General features: G+C 42.5%; 1 protein-coding gene across 1 annotated transcript in view; it reads left to right on the top strand.

Moving 5' to 3' along the window:
- Positions 1-25000, top strand: part of LOC134348749 (trichohyalin-like) — a 143189-nt gene that overhangs the window by 106767 nt on the left and 11422 nt on the right. The window contains exons 15-22 of the mRNA XM_063052551.1: positions 2935-2970; positions 5692-5817; positions 9036-9206; positions 10214-10306; positions 11390-11482; positions 12997-13089; positions 15797-15923; positions 20712-24728. Of these exons, the coding sequence (XP_062908621.1) occupies positions 2935-2970; positions 5692-5817; positions 9036-9206; positions 10214-10306; positions 11390-11482; positions 12997-13089; positions 15797-15923; positions 20712-24728 (4756 nt within the window). The remainder of the gene's footprint in view (positions 1-2934; positions 2971-5691; positions 5818-9035; positions 9207-10213; positions 10307-11389; positions 11483-12996; positions 13090-15796; positions 15924-20711; positions 24729-25000) is intronic.

Genomic DNA, 25000 nt, shown 5'->3' with positions numbered 1-25000 from the left:
CTGTGGGTTAGAGGATCTACCAGCTGTACCACTGTTCTGGAACAACAGCTGGAAGTTCATTGATACCATTAGGCCGCATGTACGATTAATTCAGAAGTTCAAGGACTGTTGGTTCAACTGCCTGTTTAGTCAACTAGGACTTGCAAACTTTGTTAGTACACTGGTAATCTACAGCCCTGCAGATGTCTGGTTCGTTATGTTCCTGTCAAACTGCCTACAGGCAGACAGCCCCAAGCTTTCTTTAAAAAAAATAAGGCATCAGCTTGGGCTGTGCCAGGAGCTTAGTGCAAACCCTGGCACTCTGCTGGAGTTCCAGCAACAAATAATAACTTACAACTTGGCATGGAGCAGCTGCCTGTGAGGACTGCTGTGAAGGGGCAAAGGCCATCGACAGTGAGGTGTGGGGCCACTGTCAACAAAAGGTGTGTGGGCCAGCGCTGACAGTAGCAGCAAGAGTTGCATCTGATGAGTAATCTCCCAGATCCAACAGCCCCTCTCATCGCTAACTGTTGGCTATGATGGAAAGTGTTTTATTATATATGGGTATTTATATTTGTATGGGTACTATTAGAATGGCGAGAACTCATTCTCTCCTGTGTGTTAGCTCTTGCATTAAAACCTCTGAAACTATAACATTAAAGTGCAATATTAGAGGCTGAAAGTCCATACTGTCCAGTACTGGTGGGGCCCAGTAATGCCACATTATAGTATGTATACAGTATGTAATTGGCACAGTACTGGCATGTATGGTCTTGCTGTCACAATGTCTCATGTCCATCTATTTGATGCTGTGTTGGTATATGCAGGTCTGTGAATATTACATGGCTATATTGATAGGGGAAAGACGGACACTATATTATACTGGGGTATAATACTGGTTGGTACAGACCTTGTTGTATTACACTAGGATATAGTACAGGTGGGTATAGGTCTGTCATTGTGTAACTGGAGTACAGAACTAGTAGGGCAAGATTGTTAATAATGTATATGATCTGAGTACAGTACAAGAGGTCTTTCACTACATACCAACTTTGGAAAGTATCAATGGATATAAGCCTTTTATTATCCAACAGTAATATAAGTCTCTCACTATAGCACTGGGCAAAGGTCTGCTATTCATGGTAAGTGTATAGAGAACATAGAACAGTTCAGCACAGGAACAAGCCTTTCAGTTTATAATGTTGTTCTAAACTAATTACAAGCGTTTGTAAATTAGTAATCAAATGCCCAACTAAACTAGTCCCTCTGTGTACACACTGTCCATATCTATCTCTATCATATTTGCTTTTACCACCTTCCCAGGCACTGCATTCTAGGTCCCACCAGTCTTTATATAAAAATTGTACCCAATACATTCCTTTGCACTTATTCCCACTCACTTTAAATGCATGCCTTCTTGTATTAGACAATTCAATCTTCGCAAGAAAAGATGTCAACTGTCTATCTATGTCTCTCATAATCTTATCGGATCTCCCCTCAGCTTCCACCACTCCAAACAACTCAAGTTTGTACAGCCTCTCCTTATAGCAGATGCCTCTAATCCAGGCAGCATCCTGATAAACCTCTTCTGTATCCTCTAAAAACTGGACATCCTTCCTATAAAGGGGCAATCAGAAATGAATGTGATACTCCAGATTTGGCCTAACTAGAATTTTATAAAATTCCATCATAACTTCCAAAGTTCAAAGTAAATTTATTATCAAATTACATATATGTCACCATATACTACCCCAAAGTTCATTTTCTTGCAGGCATTCACAGTAAATACAAAGAAACAGAATAGAATCAATAAAAATCTGCTTACAAACAAAAACAAACAATGTGCAAAAGACAACAAATTGTGCAAATACTAAAAGGGGGAAATAAATAAGTACTGAGATCCTGAGTTGTACAGTCCATGAAACTGAGTCCATAGCTTTCCTATGACAGTCCTCCCTGTAGATGTGCTGAATGGTGGGGAGGATTTCACCTGTAATGGACTGGGCTGTGACTACTACTTCTTTTGGATTTTCCATTGAAGAGTATTGGTGTTTCTATAACAGGCCGTGATGTAACCAGACGGTATTCTCTTCACCGTGCATTTATAGAAGTTTGTAGCAGTCCAGAGTCTTGAACTCAGTTCATTGATTAATAAAGGCAAGCATGCTTTGTGCCTTATTTACCATCCTATCAAACTGTGTAAATCATTAATCTTCAAACTTGCTGACACACCCATATACATTTTCACCCAGGTCATTTACATAGCACAAACAGCAGAGGTCCTAGTACAGATCCCTGCAGAACACATTAGTCACAGACCTCCAGCCAGATTAGGTCCCGACAACCACTACCCTCTGTCTTCTATGGGCAATACAATTCTCAATCCAAATGGCCAATTTGTTATGGATCCCATGCATTTTAATCTTCTGAATAAGCCTCCTATGAGGTGCCTTATCAAACATCTTGGTAAAACCTGTGTAGAATGAATTTGGGTTAAGATGGTAATAATTTAGCACTGAAAAATTTTAACAGATTAGGCTGATTTGCAATTCAGTATGGAAAGCAAACAGACTGCTTGAGCAGATTGTTCATGATATTGTTAAACAGTGTGTGTTTTAAGTATGTTTCCAACCATGAACACTAACTCACAATGGCTAAAGTCAGTGACTGCTATTGGCTTCTCTCTTTCCCTCTCTAATAGTGATAACTCTTTTAGTTGCCTCCCTCCTCTTTCTGCCCCCCCCATCCTCCCCCTCCCTCATGGACAGCTGAATCTTGAAATTTGGGCATTGACCTATCCTACACACATTTACAGGAATATGGACTCCCATGTGTCATTGGCTCTTGTTCGGTTTTAACATAGTTGCACTCTATGTCGTGGTTTATGAAAATGGTTGCATTAATGACAAAGGTTTTTCTAAACTTTCCTGTGTTTTTCTCGCTCTCTCCTTGTAGGTGGAGGAACGATTGGAAAAAGATTTTATGGAGAAGGTGAGGAGCTTGCTACAAGTACCTGAGCTTTGTTTCCTGTTCTCAACAGTTCTGTTGGGTATCACCTCAAAAGTGAACGAGGGTAAAGACAAACTATCAAACCATTAGTGAGATACAAAATTAAAGTGACAGCAGCAGGTACCTTGGTATATGGAGTTGCCCTTGAAAGACAGAATGGAGGCACTCTGCAAAGTTAACACCAAATCTGAATTTGGTTTCAAATCAACATTGACTATCCAGATTCTGAGTGTGGATCTGATTACATATTAATTTATTTTACAACTGCAGTGGAAGTTCTCACAAAAAATAATATGCACAGAAAAACAATTTGTTGCAAAATTATCATGACATAATCTGCTGGATCTTCGTATTTCTTTATGACAGAAGAAGGTCAATTCAGCCCTTCGAGCCTATGTCTACCCTCAGAACAATCTCATTTCCACATATATTCCACATATATTCCACATGCTTTCCCACCAGGGATATTTTACAGTAGTCAGTAAACCTAAAAATTAGCAGTTCTTTGGGCATGGGTGGAATATGAAGGGGAATCCCATGTAGACGAAGGGAAAATGTGAAAACTCCACACAGACAGGGCTGTGGGTCAGGATTGTACCTTGGTGGTTGGAGCTGGGCTGCATTACCTTGTAAGTGTCCTTTTGATACATAACCATACTTGAACTCTAAAATGCTGCACAGCCTAAACATTTGACTCAGTTTGGTGACCACTTGGTCAAGTGTACCTCAATGATGTTCACACGATGGTTTGCAGATGAAAAGTAGAGTGCAGTTTCTACTTATCTCACCAGCTTTCCTCCATTGACAGTGCTAGTAAAGGTGATCCATTGCTTCTGTTATTTCCTTAAAGGTATAAGCACCAATGCGGAGTATATAGAAGTATGAAAAGCATAGATGGGGTAGATAAGAGTTTTTATTTCTCAGGATGGAAATGTCTAACATTTGAGGGCATAGATTTAAGGTGCAAGTTGGAGAGTTTAAAAGAGATTCACAAGCCAATTTGTAGTGAGAGTTGCAGATACCTGGAACAAGCTACCAGAAGAGATGGTAAAAGCAAATACAATAGTAAGATTTTCAGTAGCGTTTAGACAGATACATGAATATTGCCCTTCCCTGGTATGTGATCTCTCCACCTCCTAGGGAGGGAATGTCAACTCAGACCATGAGAGGCCCGTGTCGGGCATTTTCATGCCTTACAAAGCGCAGATTGGAAGTCTGTGTGGGGCGCCACTCCTCACACAGACACTAGAGCACTGTGTGGTTAACTGCCTTGCTCAAGGACACAAACACGTTGCCACAGCTGAGGCTTGAACTAGTGACCTTCAGATACTAGACGAATGCCTTAACCACTTGGCCACGTGCCCTCCTAAGTCCTTCATAACCCTGACTAATGGATCCCAGCTCTGGCTGTTACAGTATCCCCAGCTTTAGCGCTGTGTGAACAACCAATGCCATTTCCATCCTCCACCCCAGCTGCAAATGACCAACTCTGAGGTTCCCCTTCGACCAGTATGCAACTTCTAACCTCCTTTATTGGAAGAGATTGCACTGTAAGTGAAACAGTTACTATGACCTCAAACTGAGGCAGGGTGGCATTTGTTGGTATAATAGAGTTGGCAAAGCATGAAGAGAAATGGGAGAGAGATAAGGAAAAAGTGGGCAGTGCACCAGAGATAGAGACATGGTTGTAGAAAGCTGGGGGAGGGTGGAACTGGAAAGACTGAGACACAATGGATAAAATAAAGTGAGACAGGGACATGGAGAGAGGAGGGAAGAGACCAAGATGTGGAATGATAGAGAGAGACGGGGTTGTGGTGGGAGGAGGGAAGTAAGCAGTTATATATGTGTGTTTACTGTAAAGATATGCATTTTCTGAAATATAAAAAGTTAAAATATAATGAAAGTGGCCTAATTGCAGAGGACTCAACTTGATAAATCAAGTCTTTTTTGCTGTACTGGTTTGCAGTGCTTGCATGTAGCCTGGAATGTCCATTGAACCCTTTCCACATATGACATCTTGGCTGTGATAATGTTGTTCATGAGCCTCTCTGGGTTCCTCTGACTAAACCTGGGACTATATTTTGTACCTCCTGTAAATAATCTGCACTTTCCAATATTATTTGTATTGGCGGATACGATAGGGTCTTTTAAGAGAATCCTGGATAGGTACATGGAGCTTAGAAAAACAGAGGGCTATGGGTAACCCTAGGTAATTTCTAAGGTAAGGACATGTTCGGCTTAGCTTTGTGGGCTGAAGGGCCTGTATTGTGCTGTAGGTTTTCTATGTTTCTATGTGCATTGATACTGTTATAGCAGTAGCTCATGAAATTGTTTGGCTGAGTGCTAGCAACTACAAGGTGTTCACCGACTTCTTAACCAGTAAGTGCAGAACTCCATGCAGTTTTTGAAATATACCATATAAAATATTGACCATTTTGAAACTTTTGAAGACAGCATTAGTGAGAAATGTATTGCTGGTTTAATGCCAAAAATGCAAGTGTAGTTAATTTTTAGGCCCATAGATTGAATATCATTGTCATCATTGTCAATATACCATTCCTTTTCAGGCTGATTTTGAATTGGTGGTCTAATGGTTTGATTTTGGTTGGTCCTGTCCAGAGTGAACACAGATACTGGCCTTATGCTGTGGAATACTCTGCTCCATGTGACCTGACTTACTAATTGGTGCACATTTTATTTCAGGGATCCAGAGCAGCTTCAAGCCTCTCTGCAGCTACCCTTGCCTCCCTGGGGGGGACCTCGTCAAGGCGAGGTAGTGGGGAGACTACCACCTCAATAGACACTGAAGGTTCCATTCGAGAGATCAAGGTAAAGAGTGTATTGGAATGGCATGGAAAACCTCATCCACTGGGAACATAAAGAATGCACTGATAGATACAGACATTCTTTAAACAGGCCTTCAAGTCCATGGTGGAGATGAAGAAATCCTTTTCATTAAGAAGTTGCCCGGGGTGCTGATCATTGCAGCCTTATAAAGCTCTAGTTAGCTTACATCTAGATTACTGCATTCAGTTCTGATTGCTCCATTATACGTAGAAAGGACATGGAGGCTTCAGAGCATGCAGAAGTGGTTTGCCGGGATACCGCCTGGTGCGCTATAAGGAAAGGTTGAACAAAGATGTTTGCTCTGGAGGTGCTGAGACCGGAGGGAAATCTGGAAGAGATTTAAAAGAATATGAAACACATAGGTAGAGTAGACAGCCAGCATCTTTGTGCTCAGGGTTTAAATATTTAATACCTGAAGGCATTAAGCATTTGGTGTGAGAGGGAATAAATTCTAAGGAGATGTGCAGGGGAAGATTTGTTACGCAGAGTGGTAGGGTCCTAAAGTGCGCTTCCTGGGGAAGTGGTGGCGCAAATATGATAGGTCTTCAAGAGGCTCTTAGGTGGGTACATGAATGTGCAGGAAACGAAAGGATATGGACATTGTGTAGCAGAAGGGTTTAGTTTATTTGGGCATTTGATTACTAATTTAATTAGTTTGATGAAGGGCCTGTCCCTGTGTTGTACTGCTCTATGTTCTGTGTTGTTCCATAGATGGAGAATGTGGTGACCGACAGGGTGAGCATATACGGTGCTTGGGAGGTGCTATGCTCCTTTTGCTGTCTACACAGTGCTTCTGGGTGCTCCTGGTGTATGGACTCTGTTCCCAATACCATTTCAATGCTCCCTCTCCGAGGAGTGACCATGGATTTTGAAAATCACTTGGGGTATAGAATGCCTTGGGATTCTCTTTAATCCTACATGCCAAGGACTTTTCATGGCTCCTCCTGGCTTTCCTCATTTCCTTCTTGAGTATTTTTCTGCCTGCTTTATAATCCTAAAGGGCACTGCTTGATTCTAGCTTTCTAAGCTTTACATACTTTCTCTTCTTGACTAAATTCATCACCTCTCTCGACATCCAAGATTCCCCGACGTTGCCATCTTTGTCTTTCCTTCTGACTGCAACATACTGTACTGTCCTGTACTCTGTACATTTGGTCTTTAAACAGCTCTACCTGTTGGATGTGGACTTGCCCAAAAACAACTGTTCCCAATTGATTCTCCTTAGTTCCTGCCTAACGCTCCTGTAATTTGCCCAGCTCCAATTTAATACTTTCCCACAAGGTCCATATTTATCCTTATTGATGGCTATCTTAAAACTTAATGAATTGTGTTTAATGTTCCATAACTGTTCACCCACTGAAAGGTCAGTCATAGTGCCAGGCTCATCACCCAAAACCAGGTCTAGTATGACCTTTACACCTTTCCCTAATGTGCCTGCTTACCTGTGCCTGGCAGTTATTGGAGAGGAGAAAGAGGCAGGGTCTGTAATATAATCCCAACAGAGTGATTGCACCTTCATTACTCTTGAGTTCTACCCATATCAATTCAGTGGATGAGCCCTCCATTATGTCCCTCTGAGGGCAACTGCAATATTGTCCCTGATTAATAACACAACTCCACCCCCCCCCCACACACACACACACACACACTCACACACTCTCACACATACACCCCCCCCCCACACACACACACACACTTTTACCTCCTTCTGTATTTTCTCTGGAACATCAAAACCTTGGAACATTAAGCATCCATTCCTGTTCCTTTCTTAACTTCACTGTGGCCACAACTTCATAGTTCCATATATTGATCCACATTTCAAGTTTATCACCCTTACCCATAATATTCCTAATATTAAAATACGTACACTTTAACCTTTCTATCTGACTGTGTCTATTCTTCTCCTGCTTGTTCTTTGTGCTCATGACCTCTACCTTCCTCTCAATCCCTACTTTTTGACCATCCCCCTGCTAAACCAGTTTAAACCTTCCCAGTAGCACCAGCAAACCTCCCAAATTGGATATCGGTTCCCCTCCAGTTAAGGTGCAACCTGTCACTCTTGTGCAGGTCACCCCTTTCTCAGAAGAGGGTCCTGAAACTTTGACCCATGCACCAGTTCCTCAGCCCCTCATTCATCTGTTCTATCTTTCTATTCTTCCCCTGTCACCTAGCACCGGGAGTAATCCAGAGACGACTGCTTTCAAGGTCCTCCTTTTCAGTCTCTCTCCTAACTCCCTGCTCAGGACCTCGTTACACCCCCTTGAGAAAGTTCTGCAGCCATTGTGAGACATCCTCTGCCCCAGCAATCAGGAGGCAATACACAATCTGGAGATTCTTTCATGGCCACAGAATCTCCTGTTTGTCCCCTAATGAGTCTCATCACTATTGCTCTGTCTGACTTTACCATTCGTTTCTGAGCCTCAGAGCTGGCCACAGCCCCACTGGCCTGGCTGCTGCTACTGTGCCCTGATGGGTCTCTCTCCATTTTCTTTCTGTTTTCAGCTGTCTGATACCTACCTTTTCTATGCATCTACATATTTCTCTCTGTTCTTGGTCCTTCTATTCTCACTACTGTCCAATTTTCCCACCAATAGGAAATCTTTGAATTGAAGGACCAGATACAAGATGTAGAAGGAAAATACATGGAAGGGTTGAAGGAGCTGAAGGTATTTAGTTTGGGAATGAGCGTGAGCCCTTCTCCCAGTGGTGTTTAGCTGCCTATGTAAACAGATGATGCTAACCAATAGGCTTCAGTTAAAACCGATCTCCTTTCATCTGACCAGCTTCCAACTAACAGCATGAATGTATTCAGTTTTTCACCCTACCATTAACCAAATTCTAACAAGCTTCTTCTTGTGGTTATTCTCTCTGTAATCTTTCTTCCTCTGGATCACTCACCCATCTTTTGCCTCTGTCTCTCCTAGCCGGGAGAGTTTGAGTCTATTATCCCAGAGGTGGGTTATTTCACAAATTTTACTTTCTGTGGATGAAGTAAGTTGACTACTGGTTGGTCTGTGTTCTTTTATATGTGACTGAGTGAATATCTCCTAACAAAATGAAGGATCTTCTGCCCTGTCACTGTATATTTGCTTTTTAAGGCAGGCTTTGTCCTGGTCCCAATGGAAAGCAATGCTATCCCTCACGTTCTAGTTTCTTTGCTTGCTGCTCCTTTGACAATTTGTTTTTTGCCCTTTATCCAGGACTCATTGATGGAGGTTGAGGAGAAATACAAAAAGGCCATGGTATCAAATGCACAGCTGGACAATGAAAAAGCAAACCTTATGTACCAGGTGGACACACTAAGGGAAGATCTGATGGAGCAGGAGGAACAGTTAGCAGAGATGCATAGGGGATATGAGGAAAAGACCAAGGTAAGTAGATGGGGTGTTCAACATCATAGGACAATGTCAGAGTGGGATAGCCCTTTAATAAACAGAAGAGATTTGCAGATGCTAAAAATCCAGAGTAACACACACAAAATGCTGGAGGAACTCAGCAGGTCAGGCAGCATCTTTAGAAAGGAATAAAGAGTCAACCTTTTGGGCCAAGACCCTTTATCAGAACTGGAATGTAAGGGGGAAGAAGGCAGAATATGAGGGTGGGGGAAAGGGAAGGAGTACAAGCTGCAGGTGATAAGTGAAACAAGATGAGGGGTTAGGTAGGTGGTGGGGGAGGGGGGATGTGGTGAGAAACTGAGAGAAAATAGGTGGAAAAGGTAAAAGGCTGAAGAAGGAACCTGATGGAGAGGAGAATGAGCCATGGGAGCAAGGGGAGGGGGCCACCTAAGCAAGATGATGGGCAGGTGAGGAGAAGAGAAGGGGTAAGAGGGGAGTCAGAATGAAGAATGGAAAAGGAGAGAAGGAGGAGGGAGAGAAATTAACAGAAGTGAGAGAAATTGATGTTCATGCCAGCATTCTTCCTCCTTCCTTTCCAGTCCTGATGAGGGTTGAAATATTTACACTTTATTCCTCTCCATGGATACTGCCTGACCACCTGAGTTCCACTAGTATTTTGTGTGTAGAACTTTTATTCTGTTCAATAATGATGACATCCAACACTACGCAAGAGAACCACATGTTGAGTTCGCTATGCTCTCACCAAGTAGTGGAAATCTCAGACACAAATTCTCATCCTATGAGTGTGGAGAGCCACAGATAACCCTCTCCTTTCCTTACCACCCTACCCAGCTTAATGGTTTGTGTGGAGATTTCTGGAAATAGATCCCTGTCTCTCATTGCTTCAGGTGCCCTGCGGTGGGTTACTGGTTGGAGTTTCATCTGTGGACAGTGTTCATCATTATCTCCGGTATTACAGATACTCAATTTTCAACTGTCCTGGTTTACTGAAGCTCTAACACCTAACTACTTCTTCTTGCTAGGAACTGGAGAGACAAAAACATGCTTATAGCATCTTGCAGCGTCAGTTTGAAGAAATGAAGGAGACCCTTAAAGAGAGAGAAAAGATGTTAATGGTGAGTGAATTGGTACAGGCCATTCCAGACAGGGAGCAGCAAATCTGCTACCACTGACCATTTCTGAAAGGCAATAGCCAGTAACAGTGATAGTAATCTAATTCATCGAATACCTTGGATAGGTTTTCCATAAATTAGAATGCTAAGATTCCAACTTGTCTAGGATTAGGCATGGATAGGAATTCCATTAATTAGTAAGCTAAGGTTCAGGTTGGTCTAGGATTAGCCGTGGATTGGTATTCTTTGAATTAGTAGGCTAAGGTTCAAGTTTCTCGAGGATTACCCATGCTTTTCATTGTTCTGTTTAAATTGCTGATGCTGTTATTTTGTTGTTTTTTTTGGTGTACATTATGAATGGACGTTTAGCCCTGCTCCATCTCACATGTGAAGACTAGTCATGGGCATGCACTGCTCATGAAACTTGAGTACACTACCCCAGAAGCTGTTAAATTAACTTTATAAATTTGAATCTGAGATTGAGTCCTGCAGGTTACAGCATGCCCAGGTGGAAGATGAGGTGTTGTTCCTCAAGCTTGTCTTGGGCCTCATTGTAACAATGTGGGAGACCACAGACAGAAAGGGCAAAGTGGGATGGTAAATTAAACTGATAGGCAACTGTAAGTTCAAAGTTTTTCTGCAGATACTTCACAAAATGATATTGTATACACAGATAAGCAGTGAACACTGAAATCTTGACCATTTCCTGTCTCTTACTCCCTTGACGCTGGCAACATGTCACGTCACCTGAGATCATGGCAGTGGGCTTGGGGTGAGGATAGAATATAGCACTGCCCAAAATGTGTTTCTTGTCTCCACTAAGTGACACTTAGAATGTGGAATAGTGCGCTATTGCTATCTCAGATTTTTAAAAAAAACATCTGAGGTGACATTTTAATTTTAATCTATGTGAGAACTGTTGCTATTGTATGGTTTGCTTTCAGTATGACACCATTTCTCATATTCACCCTTTCTCTGGCTTCTTTTCACTTCCTCCCCATTCTTACCTTTTCTACCTTCTCTCTCGCTCTCTCTCTCTCTCTCTCTTTTATCTTCTGCTCTCCATGGCTTGGGTGCAACTGGTAGGAAATCAAAGAGCTGAACCAGAAACAGCGTTCTTTTGCACAAGAAATCTCCGACCTCCAGGAGACGCTGGAATGGAAAGACAAGAAAATTGGGGTAGGAACTACCTGTGCATGAAGGACCTGACACCGCGGCTACCCATTTCTTGCTCAGCATTTAAATCAGATGACCAGATTTTGTTAACCCCACGGCACTTAGACCTCTGGTGATTGACAGAACGGACAATGTTGGTCAGACCAATTCTTCCAGATTTGGCCACATTTTAAATGCTGTGTGAAGGCAGTTATAGGTTTCTTGCCACTTTTCCCAGAGGATTAAAACATTGCCATTGTCCACAGAAAAAAAGCCTCATTCTTACATTCTGATCTAAGGAACACTTGTGGTTAACCAATATTTTTCTCTGGTCTGCCAAAAACACTTTGCAGCCAGCACTTTTGCAGCATGGTCATTATTTTACCTGGCAGTCAGCTTTCACACACTGGGATCCCACAGCAGCCCGTGAAAATGATCAGACGATCTTTCTTAGTGATATTGATTAAACAGTCAATGTAAATAGTACATCCAATCTGGAAGAAAACAGAGCCTTGGTTTAATGTTTCACCTGAAAACCAGCACCTCAAATAGTGCAACCTCCTGCAGAACTACAGTAGAGTATCAGCCCTAGATTATGAGCTAAAGTCTCTGGAGCCACCTTCTGAATAAAAAGCAAGGAAATTATCATGTTGCTATGGTATCTGCATGAAGAAGGCGTTCTCTATTCAGTACTATAACATTTTGGGTTCCAAGTGCGCTGCTGAAAGGAACAGCCAGACGACTGGCTGTGGGAGGAGCCACAGTGGGAAACAGTGGCCATCCTTTGGTTTGTTGCTAACCCATGGTAATGCAGTACAAGGAAAACCAGTATACATGACAACTGAGAGTGGCGACACATGCGGATGAGGTACCAGGTCAGTCACAATGCAGGTTACAGACTATGGCATGGAAAGGTACAACATAGGGAATGATAACACTGTGGGAAAACTGCAGATAAGAAAATGTGATGCCCTTCTTCACTGACCCATGATTCTTGCAGACTGTTCCTCCAAAATGTTGTGATGCTTCCAGTGATCACATGACCTTTATTTCCTCAATTCCCAGAACTGCAGCCTAACATCAGATATTACCCCTCAGAACCCTGGACCCATCATCTCTTTTGTCCCACTGATGCAGCAATTCCCTTTCTACTAGTTCTTCCTCATTGACCAGTCGCTGCTTCCCTTCCTCTCTGTTGGTGAGAAACTCCATTCCATCATTGACCAACAGTTTCCAACCGGCGACTTGCCGCTGCCACAGAGTTCCTACCCACTGCTGCCCTTTGGCTCCTTCCTGAAGCTGTTTTGTCACACAGTGCCTTTGAGATGTTTAGAGCTTCTGAGGGGTTAACAAAAGGAATTTGACAGTATGTACAATAATGAGAACTGTTTACTTAATCTGATGCGAACATATAAACATTATTTTTGCCTGAATCTTTTGAATCTTGCCTGTATCTCCTCACTTTGAATTCTGTTTCCTGTCTATTTTTACATACACTTTTCCTTTTTCTCATCCATCTTCTATTACTGATGCATTAGGCCTTAGAAAGACAGAAGGAATATTCTGAAGCCATCAGGATTGATCGAGATGAACTTAGAAATGAGGTTGTAATGCTGAAGGAGAGACTGAAGGTACGGATTTGGGACTGGAAAGCATCTTCTAGTCTGGGGTCCTGGGCTTTCACTTACATAAAATAATATTGAGAAACAGGTACAGGAAAAATAATAATGAGAAAAGAATATTGAGAAGTGAGTGTTTTGGGAGGGGAGGACATTGTAGTGGTAGCAACAGGGAAAGTTTGCAGACTGTTACAGGTCATGTAATCAGCAGGAAAGAGATGGTGCTCAGCAGCCAGGGCAGTATTATTGTAAGCCTCAATCCTTCCAGGCCAGGGAGAGGATAGCAGTCGGGCCTCCATATCCCAGTTCCCATTCAGTTGTACTGGATGAGGATGAGGCAGACTTAACTAGGATTCCTTCTGCTGTCCTACAGCCTGTCTGAACTCTATGCATGAAGAGTGGACTGCTGGAACAAAGCTCCTGAAGGAGCCCATTGCCTTTTATAATATACTTAACTGAAGAATAGAAGCTAGAGTTATATATTGTTTTGGGGGAAATTTGTCCCCACCAATAACAGAGATGAAGAGTGGTATAGCTCAGAAACAGGCCCTTTGGCCCACATCAGTCATGCTGACCTATTTGCCCATTCACACTAATCCAAATTTCCAATGTTAAGTCTATATCTTCCTGTGCCTTGCCTGTCTGTCTAAATGCCTCTTAAATGTAGTAATTGTTTCTGATTAGACCACTTCTAGAATAATTTTCCAGGTTTTAACAACTGTGTAAAAAAAACCCCTCAAATCCTCTTTAAAACTTCTTCCCTTCATCTTAAACATGCGCCCTGTTGTTCAAAGGCCTTTCATTAAATTCTGAGTATCTACCCTACCTATGTCTCTCATAACCTTATATATTTATATTAGATCATTCCTCAGACTCCATTGGTTCAGGGAAAACGAGTTCAGCCCGTCCAACCTCTCCCAAAACTGCACTTTCTCTGTAGCTTTATTTTCCATTGTTATTTTTTCACTTTCTTCTACCTCATTGCACTGTGTAATAGTTCGATCTGTATGAACAGTACTTGACTTCTAGCAAGGTGGCACCAGTGAGCAATGGCGACATCTTTCAGACAACTTACAAACCTGCTGGATACTCTTCTTCTTCTAAATATACTTCTGAACTGCAACCGATTGCAGCCTGTAATTTCCCTTTTATGGATGTACAGTATCTTTGAGCTGACTGAATGATCTGGCACTTCTGTGATCTCAAGGGGATTCAGCTGGAGTACAGCTAGGGCCAGCGCTGTGGGGTGTACGCTGCATTGATTACTAACATTTGGTTGGCTTCATTATTCCTTGCTGACTAAAGCATTGAACAAGGTTAAAATCGATGAGGATGAGAGCAATAAACAAATGGGTGCTCAGTATCGTCTGCCTGTGTTTCATCAGTCTCCCTCTTGCTGCTGCTGGTGGAAGGTGCAGGATTTTTGGGTCCCACACTGTAAGGTTCAATTGCCTCAGAGGCAATTCCAATTATCCAAGTTCCTAAGTCACCCTTGCAGCACCAGCAACACATTCATCCCTCATTTCCTATTTCTACTTGGATCAGCAGATCAAATTACACTCAGGAACCTACTTTACCTAATAAAGAGGGTACTGAGCAGTGGTTTCTGCTGCTATAGCCCATCCACTTCAAGGTTTGGTGTGTTGTACATTCAAAGATGCTCTACTGCACACTACTGTTGTAACGCGTGGTTATTTGAGTTACTCTGCCTTACTGTTAGCTTGATCCAATCTAGCCATTCCCCTCTAAGCCTCTTATTAAAAGGCATTTTCACCCACAGATCTGCCGTTCACTGGATTTTTTTTTGTTTTTCGCACCATTCTCTGTAAACTCTGGAGCCTGTTGTGTGAAAATCCTAAGAGATCAGGAGTTTGAGATATTCAAAACACCCATGTGGTACCAACAATCATTCCACAGTCAAAATCAGTTGGATCACATTTCTTTCCCATTCTGACGTTTAGTCTGAACAAAAACTGAACCTCTTGACCATTTCTGCGTGCTTTTATGCATTGAATTGTTGCCGCATGATTGGCTGATCAGATATTTGCAGTAACGACCATCTGTACAGATGTTCTTAATAAAGTAGCCACTGAGTGTATATGAGGAATGAGCTCTGAGGCAAGACACAGCCGAGTAAAACATACATTTTATGACTAAGGCCATCTTTCTGTCCAGCTGTCTTTGCTATGCATCCAGCCTGCAATGATTCCCAGATCAGTTTCTATACACATTAATTGAGTGTGAACCTCTGCTTAAACAAGGTAGTGTGGGTCAAATAAAAATCAAAACAACTGCAGATGTTCAGAATCTAAAACAAAAACAGAAAATGCTGAAAATACTCAGCAGGTCAGTCTACATCTGTGGAAAGAGATCTATCAGGTCAGACACTTTGTTAACATTGAAAAGGACACAAGAAAGCTTGTAAGATATGGGGGGGGGGGGTGATATAGCACTAATTCTATCAGTGGTGGGGAAGGAAGAACACACCCACATGCCCAGGAGCTGCAGCCATCTTTCATGTCACTCCAATGGCATCAAGTTATATCAGAAAGTTCAGTGCAGACTAGGGCTCAGGCTGCTACTTTGATTAGCCACTTGAAGCCTCCCGAGAGAGCTAAATGAGCAGTTAAGCTCAGCATTGCTCCTGTGCACGTGTGTAGGAGCTTGGCAAGAGTTTGGGACCACTTCCACCCTGTAACTTGTTCATTCTCTGTCTCAGGCACATGGGTTGATGACAAATGGAGAAGCTGAGCACGTTGGCAAAGAAGGCAGTGCACACAGTGAGAGTAGTCAGACGAGGGCTCAAGCTGAAACCCAGCAGCAGAACTCCAGTGACAACTCACTAGGTAAGTACAGGATGCTCAAGCTGGGGGTGTGTGTTGCTTATCTCAGCTTTTGAAATGACCTCTGGATAAAGGAGGAAGGAACAACAAAAGAAGAAACAGGAAATGTGCCAAATTGGATCACAGAACAAATATGTTTAAATGGGATTTTGGAACTGTTAAGGAACATTAATTGAGCTCATAAAAATTTACATCTGCAGTATATATATTCCAGAACCATCGGATCGCAATAGCTAGGGCAATACATTTTCTTTATGTGAAGATTGAACTTATTTTGTGTCCAGAGGTGGTTCAGTGACTTCTATCTTTGATGCCACCAACTAGCCCCTCTGAAATTGTTAAAATTGTGTCCATTTGTGGTAAATTGGTGCTGTCATCTCATACCCATCAGCCATGATTCTTCAGGAAGGTCCCCTTCAGCCAGTGGACACGGAATGCCTGCAATGGGGTTGAATTTTGGAACCATTTGGCAGAGATGAATGTGCGTTGTTTAATGTATTCCATCTTGGAACCCTTTCCTGAAGTAAAGGTAGCAATTTGAATCCTTCTCCTTTTTGGAAAATTTAACGGAAGCCAACTACCACTTACACCATTTGAGCAGGTTTCAGATTGAGTGTATTATTGATTAAAACAGGGGGTGCTTAAGTCTGAACCCAACTACAGAATGAAATAGTTAAGCTGTTAAATAGAGGTAGGCACAGCCGTGTGCTATGGGTTATTCCACCACGTTGGCTATTATTCTGTTGTGTCTCAACACTGAAAGGTGCAGGCAACTGAGAGGGAATAGGAGGAATTCTGTAATTTATATCAACTCTTCCACAGGGAATTTAAGGCAAATTTCACTGGTGTCTTGGTTGAAGTGGGAGAGGAACAGTGCGGTAAATTAGAGTGTGCCTGTTGCAAGATACATTAAGTAAATTCTCCACAGACTAGCATCGTCATGTGTTGCCACCTTTTGACTACTGCATCTGTTAAAAATTACCCTCTTTACACAAACGGAAGTGTAAGTATCTTTCAAAACTAATTAAATTGTCCTGCCACCCTTTCCAAAAATAACCAATTTCTTACCAAGGAACTGGTGACAGCACTGGATACACCAGAGACTATGGGAATATCCCAACCAAAATACTGAAGATACATAATCCAGAATTACTTGTACCTCTATGCAAACTCTTCAAGGAAAGTTACAACACTGATATCTACTCAGTAATATGGAAAATTGCCCAAGTTTGTCCCATTTACAATAAGGACAAATCCAGCCTGGCTTATTTTCACCCAATCAGTTATTCGACAGTGAAATAAATGTAACTACCTTAAACAGTGCTAACAAGCAGCACATTCACCAATAGCCTACTCACTGAGGACTTGTGTAAGGTTTTCCAGATCCACTCCATTTCCAGAGCTCACAGCATTACCTTGGTCCAAACGTGAACAAAAGAGCTGAACGCCAGAGGTAAAATGAAATCAAGACATCAAGGCAGCAATTGAGGACTGTGACATCAAGGCACCATAGTAAAACTAAAGCAAATCATCATCCAAGACAAAACACTCCAGTGATCAAAGTCATGCCTCACACAAAGAGAGATGATTGTAGGCATTGGGAGTTAAGTATTCCAGACCCAGGATACCACTACTGGAGTTCCTCAGGGTAGTGTTTTAGGCCAACCTACTGCTTCATCATTGCCCTTCCTTTCATCACATGATCAGAACTGGGGATGTTCGCTCATTGTCAATGTTCAATATCATTCATAACTCCTCAGCAAATGAAAAAACACATGCCTAAACACAATAGGCATCATTCAAATATGGGTTAGGTAATGCACAGGCGTGCTAGGTAATGACTATTTTCACTGAGACCGAGTCCAACCATTAATTACCATCACAAAGACCTTATCATCAATATCCTGGGGGTCAGCAATGAGCAGCACATAAGTACAATGTCTTAGGCTACGTCCACACTACGCCAGATAATTTTGAAAACGAAGCTTTTTCACTTCATTTTGACCTTCCGTCCACACTGAAACGGCGTTTTCAGCCCCCAAAAACAGAGATTTTCAGAAACGGTCTCCAGAGTGAATAAATCTGAAAACGCCTAATATCCGTTGCATTGTGTATGGGGTAACCGGAGCTTTTTAAAACCGCTGTCATGACATGCCGGGACAAATGGCGGCAGCGCGGCATTTCATTGTTTTCTTCTTATTATTATTATTATTACTTTATTGTTGCCAAACAATTGATACTAGATATCACACAGTGATATTTGATTCTGCGCTTCGCAGAACCTAACAATTTCAGAAGAGACGGCAACGAGACTGAAGCCAGAAGAGTTAGAAATGTACTCACCAAATACTTTGACCCATAGCTTACTGAATAAATAAGTACACTCACTTTGCCCTGTTTTCTGTCCTTGCTTGTATGAAGGTGGTTTACCTATTTATGCAAGTACTTCTCTGACAATAGATGTGTAACAGCCTAATGTAACATTTTATGGAAATACAAGGTAACACTGATGCAGACATGTTTTATACATTTAACAAGGTGCTTTATTAATGCAACAGAGTTAGTCAGTTTTTCAATGTTCGTCGTCAGCCGGGTCATACTGTCCATGAACTCTCAGTCGGTTGCCTCCATACACTCCAGTATTTGTTTTTGTTTTAGTTTTAAGTCCTCCTGTGCGAGAGCCAAGAGCAATTCCTTTTAAGTTTTTCTACTCTAACTGGACAAACACGCACCAAGTATACCGTTTCCTCTTCGCTTGTTCTCTGTGTGTGCTGCATGTGCCCAGTAGAGGAGATTCGCCCAAATATCCGTGTTAGTGTGGACAGAGATATTTTGAAAAATGCTTAGTTTTTACTCAAAACCGGCGTTTTCAAAATTATCCGGCATAGTGTGGACATACCCTGAGGCTGGGCTTCCTGCAGCAAATAATTTAACTTCTTAAACTTCAAAGCCTTTTCACTGTTTACAAGTAGGGAATGTGTGGAATGCCATCCACTTGCCTGGATGAGTGCATTGTCAACAGTTCCCAGAAGCTCAGTGCCAATCGGCTTAAAGTAGCCCACTTGGTATTACATTTACTATCCTAAACAATTACTTTGTCCACCACTGGTGAACAGTGGCTTCAGTGTGCTTCATCTGCAAATGCACTGCAATTACTTACTCTGACAACGCGTCCCAGATCTGCAGTTTCTATCATCAGGAATGTTAATGGCACAGGGAGCATCATGACTACAGGTTCTTTTTCAAGTTGCATACCATCCCAACTTGGAGCAACACACACAAAATGTAGAAGGATCTCAGCAGGCCAGGCAGCATCTGTGGAAAAGAGTATAGTTTACATTTCGGGCCGAGACCCTTCATCAGGCCTGGAGAAAAAAAGGTGGGAGCTTAGAGTAAGAAGGATGGGGGAAGGGGAGGAAGTAATACAAGGTAGCAGGTGATAGGTGAAACCAGGAGAGGGGGAGGATTGAAATAAAGAGCTGGGAAGTTGCTTGGTAAAAGAGATAAAGGGCTGGAGAAGGATGGATCTGATAGGAGAGGACAGAAGGCCATGGAAGAAAGGGAAGGGGGAGGAGCACCAGAGGAAGGTGATGGACAGGCAAGAAGTTAAGATGAGAGGGGGAAATGGGAATGCGGAATGGTGGGGGGCATTACTGGAAGTTCAACAAATCGATGTTCATGCCATCACGTTGGAGGCTACCCAGATGGAACATCTTGAACTTCTGTTAATGCCCCCCTTCTCCTTCACCATTCCCTATTCCCATTTCCCTCTCTCACCTTATCTCCTTACCCAGCCCATCACCTCCCTCTGGTGCTCCTCCCCTTTTCCTTTATTCCATGGCCTTTCAGATTCCTCCTCCAGCCCTTTCTCTTTCACCAATCAACTTCCCAGCTCTTTACTTCACCCCTGGCTTTACCTATCACCTACTACCGTGTATTTCTTCCTTCCCTCCCCACACCTCTTACCCTGGCTCATCATCTCTTTTTTTCGCCAGTCCTGATAAAGGGTCTTGGCCTGAAACGTCAACTACTCTTTTCCATAGATGCTGCATGGCCTGCTGAGCTTCTCCAGCTCTCCAGCATTTTGTGTGTGTCGCTTAGATTTCCAGCAGCTACAGATTTCCTCCTGTCTGTGATCCCAACTTGGAAATGTATTGTCATTCCTTCATCATTGGTAAGTGTTAAATCCTAAGGTTCTCATCCCAAGAGCATCGTAAGTGTACCTTCACAAGATGGCTGCGGTGGTTCAAGAAGGCAGCTCACCTCTGCCTGCTCAAGGGCAATCAGGGTTGGACAATAAATGTCGGCTTTGCCAAGAATAGCCAAATTTTTACAAAGAAATAAAAAAAGCACAATTGATAAATTATGGTCAACATCATAAGAGGTTAAACAAGTTTTGGGTCAGTTAATGACATTACTCAGTTTTAATCAAAGTCCCTTGAGGGGAGGTGAAATTCCCCCCACTCCCCCCCCCCCCCGCCCCGAGAGATGCTGTGAAAATTTCACTCCAATGCTTTTACAAAAGCCAGGAGAACTGGGGACTACAAATCAAACAGAAACTGCTGCAGGTACTCAGCAGACTGGGTTGTAGTTGTGGGAAGAGAAATACATTTTATGTTTCAGGTCAGTAGCCATTCATCGGAATATTAGTTTAAGATTTCCAGTATGTGTATTTTTTTTTTGTTGAGGGTTTACACATATTTGACAAATTACAGCTCTTTAGAGAAAAGTCCTAACTCAGAAGGGTTAACTCAGGCATAATGTCTTCACCTCTTCCAATGATCCTTATAGGAGAAACCCACGGATTGCAGATGAGGAGTGAGATTTTGAAGGCTGTTGAGCAAACAGGAGACATGCAGAATACTGGAATTGATGAACAGATGGAGGAGACTGGGAATCGGGAGATATTAATGGATAATGTGGAAGAAAAGGACAAAGCTGAGAATTGTGAGGAACTAACTGAGACTGATGCACCAACAATGACTGTAAGAGATAATGGAAATGCAGACCAGATAAAATGTACTGCATCTAATCTTGATGATGCAGAGCAAAGTCCAAGTGACACTCAAAACTCTAGAGGTAAAGTGATATCTGAGGGAATAAGCGACACCTCAGGATTTGAAGAAGGAATGCAGAGTTATGGTTGCAGTGAGGGTAGTGAAAGTGACCCAAGGGTGAATGGGAATCAGCTACAGGAGAAAGCTAACCAGAACTCTAATGATGTTGAAAACGGAGCTGACTATCAAATGATTTTAGAGAAAACTCAGGAAATAGTGCAAAATGTAGTAGAAAAGTCTATTCAAATTTTCCAGCAGCAGATGTCGGGGCATGAATTGCAGGAAAAGTCACAAGATGAGGGTGAGACCATCTCTGGTGAGATAGGGTCAGTCCAAGTGAAAGAGGGAAACTTGACAAGGGCACAAGAAAGAACTGCTGGTTTTCACCAGGTTGAAGAGAGGGATCTAGGTGGAGCAATGATGCAAGAGACAGAACAGGAGCAGGCAGTCAATCGGGACATTGAGTTCCATTCAACAGTTCAGGAGAGTGAAATCTGCCCACTTGCTGTTCAGGGTGCTATAATCAATAATGGGGAAGCTGGGCAATTGCTAATTCAGTCAGATCAGAATGATCTATCTGGATCAAGCGGGGAAGGCACCCATGAGCTGGATGGGGCAGAGAAAGATGAGAGAAAGGAGCAGTCTGTAGCTAGTGGATTCACAGTTTCTGAAGAGCTGGAGGAAGTAGAGGAAAAAGCAGAAAAGGCTGAGGTAAGGAGTGGTTTAATAAAAGGAGCAGCCCTTCAGGAGTTGGAGGAAAATGAAGAGATTGCTTGCCATCCAAGGGAGGAAGGAAGGCCTGTGATCAGAGATGAAGTTAACCATGCATGCATTCATAGTGAAGGCCAGGATTCGACGGATGATATGACAGTGAAAGAGAGGACAGAAGTCTGTCAGCAGGATAGAGAAATGGAAAATTTGGAACAAGGGAAAGAACAACTGGCAAATGAAGCTGAGCTCATTCCAGATGCAGACCCATGTGATGGAACCAGACAACTGTTGCAGCAACAAAAAGTGGAAGGCAGTTTAGAGCATGGCTGTCTCCTGAAAATGACACTGAATGAGGAAACAAACGAGGCAGAAACTGAGATTGAAAGTAAAGCTGTAGAATTTGAAGGTGAAGGTAAGCGGCTCAGAGAAAATGAGGATAAAGCTGGGGAACTTAGAGAAGATGAAGAAGAGCACAAAGGCTTCACTGCAGAGGAAATTAAAGGCCATGGAATGGATGAAAGTGACAATAAAGAGAGTGTCATTGAAGGTTGTGGAACAGATCATGGTACTGACAAAGAAAGTAATACATGTGGAATTTTGTATGATGAAGATGGTTGGGAGAGTGGTGACAGTGGTCATGAAAGTGAAAGAGCTGTCGGGAGCTCCAGTGTTGATGTGGATAAAGGCAATGGTAGGGATAAAGACCAGGGAAAAGAAAAAAATGACAACATAGTCCAAATAATTGATCTCTATGAGACTGAGGACTCCAAAGAAGGTATTAATAAATGTCAAGAAGAGTATGCAGCAAAATTGGAAATCCAAGGAGGAAAAATTGAGATGGAAGCTTCTGGAGATATTAACAATGAGTTTAAGATTAAGGAAAGTGCGTGTGAGTTTCAATACGCTAGTTCAGATATGTTCAACAGACCTGAAGAGAAGGAAGGTGAAGTTACAGGTCCCATGGAGAGTAGTGATGAGGTCAGAGGTGTAGAAGGATGTGAGGTCAAGGGCAATGGAGAAGAGGAGGATGAGGTCAAGTCCTCCAAAGGTGAAGAAGAGGATGAGGTCAAAAGGCTCAGAGAAGAGGAAAATGAGGTCATAAATCCCAGAGAAAAGGAGGGGGATGACATTAAAATTTCCAAAGAGGACAATAAAGTTGAAGATAAAGAGGGGAGTGAGGTCAAAAAATCCAGAGAAGAAACGGATGAGGGCAGAAGTGAAGAGGAAGACGAAATCAAAAGTATCAAAGATAATGAGGTCAAAGGTGATGAAGGGGATGAAGTCAACCTTCCAGGAAGAGACATGCAGGATATTGAAGGAGACTCCAGAAAAGAGGGAGAGGGGATTAAAGGCCTTAGAGGGGAGGACAAAGCCAGAGGTGAAGAGGGCAACGTAGTCATTGATTCTAATGTTAGTAAAGTCGAGGGCTCCAGAGAGGAGAGTGATAGGGTCAAGGACCCCAGGGCAGAAGCTGATAAGGAAAGAAGTGAAGAGAGAGATATGGCCATAGGCCCAAAGGATGAAGATGCAGGTGAAGACAAAGGCCCCATTTTAGCAGAAGATGAGAGCATTCGTGAAGATAGATATCGGGTCAAAGACTTGAGAGGAGAGGAGGAGAGTGAGTTCCAAGTTCCCAGGGAAGAGGAAGGGGGTGAATTTAAAGAAGAGACTGTGAGCAAAAGTCCCATAGAAATAGGTGATGAAGTCACAGGCCCCAGAGATGTAGAAGGGGAAGAGTTCAAAAGCCTCAAAGAAGATGATGAGGTTGTAGGGCCCAAAGGCAAGGAGGGGGAAGAAGTCAAAAGATTTAGGGGAGGAGAGGATGATGTCAAGAGCCCAAGAGGAGAGGAAAATAATGACTTTAAAGATCCTGAACATAATGGGGAGGATAAAGTCAACTCTGGACAAAAAAGTGAAGAACAGCACGGCGCGAGTATCCTAGGAAGAACACAAGGAAATGAGAATGAGATTTGTATAGCTGAAGAATCAGAAGAAGTAAAGCTCACTGATCTTTTGATACAAAAGGAGAAACTGCAAGAAATCATAGATGAAGAAACTGAGTGTTGTTTACAAGGACAAGTTCATGAGAGCTGCAAAACCAATCAATTGCAAAACAAGAACTTGGAAGAAATCTGTGAAGGCAAACCAGAAAGTGATTCCAAGAGTATTCACGAGGTAATGCACAGCAAAACTGAACAAGAGATGGTGAGAGAGAGTGAGACTGGAGTAATTGAAGAGCGAACATCTCAAGAGAATCTGCAATTTGGAGATGAAGAAGGAACCAGACAAATCCTGGATATCAGTAGCAGAAATAAAGCATTTGAGGATAATGCCCAAATATCTGAAGGGGCTGTCAGTGATGCTGAAGAAAAGGATGGAAGAACACGGCCTGAGTTGAATGAAGGACAGGAGGAAGTAGTGCAAGCTGCACAGCAGGATCCAGCAATGGGTAGAATGGCACTGGAGGATGTTGCCAAGCAAATAATTCGAGATGATGAAAAACTGTATCCTGAAAAGGGTGAAGGAGATTCTGGGACCAACCAAGAACAAAAGATGCATGGCTCTGAGATAAACAAAATGGGGACTGAAGAATCAACAGATACTCAGAGAGAAACTGAAGAACAAGAGATCAGAGTCAAAGATAAGGATGCTGAGAAAGGGGATCAGTTAGAGTGGGACAGAAAGATGAATGACATATTACAAGATGATGAAGAAGCATCTAAGAGTGAAGAGAAAAGGGGAGAGACATCTGCTGAAAGTGAGGCTGAGCGCAGACATATTGTGAATGCAGGGTCCAGTGAGGATCTAACTCCAAGTACTGATTGCAATAAGGATGCAGCATATGCTGAGCAGAAGTGCCAGCGTAGCAACAGTAGTTCCAGGCAATCCAACTATGATGGCAGCCAACAGCAGGATGAGAATCAGAGGGGCATATCCAGCATTAGTGGAGCAGAAGGCAATATGAAAGAAGCAGAAGAAGAAATGGGGCTTCCTGAGACAACAAAGGATAGTAAGAGAAAAAGCAAAAGTAAAGATGAGTGTTCACTTTCATGAAATCTGTTGCAAGTCAGCAGATTGCACTATAAAACTACACTGTAAGAACTATCAGAATTGTTATTTTAATATAAATTTGTATATTTGTCATTTTGATAAAGTTTGCACTTGGCCCTGAGCTACTATTGCACAATATTCTGAGCTGTGCTCAATCCTGCTTCACCAGCACCAGCTTCTGTAGCCCTTGGCTAACTGCACATCTTGCCTGTTCTTTAAGCTTTCCATGATGTGCGTGTTCTTTGTGAACAAGCCAAGCTA

Source organism: Mobula hypostoma, chromosome 6 (assembly GCF_963921235.1).
Source record: "Mobula hypostoma chromosome 6, sMobHyp1.1, whole genome shotgun sequence".
NCBI lineage: Eukaryota > Metazoa > Chordata > Chondrichthyes > Myliobatiformes > Myliobatidae > Mobula > Mobula hypostoma.
The sequence above is the reverse complement of the archived record's forward strand: the minus strand, read 5'-3'. Positions and strand labels throughout refer to the sequence as shown.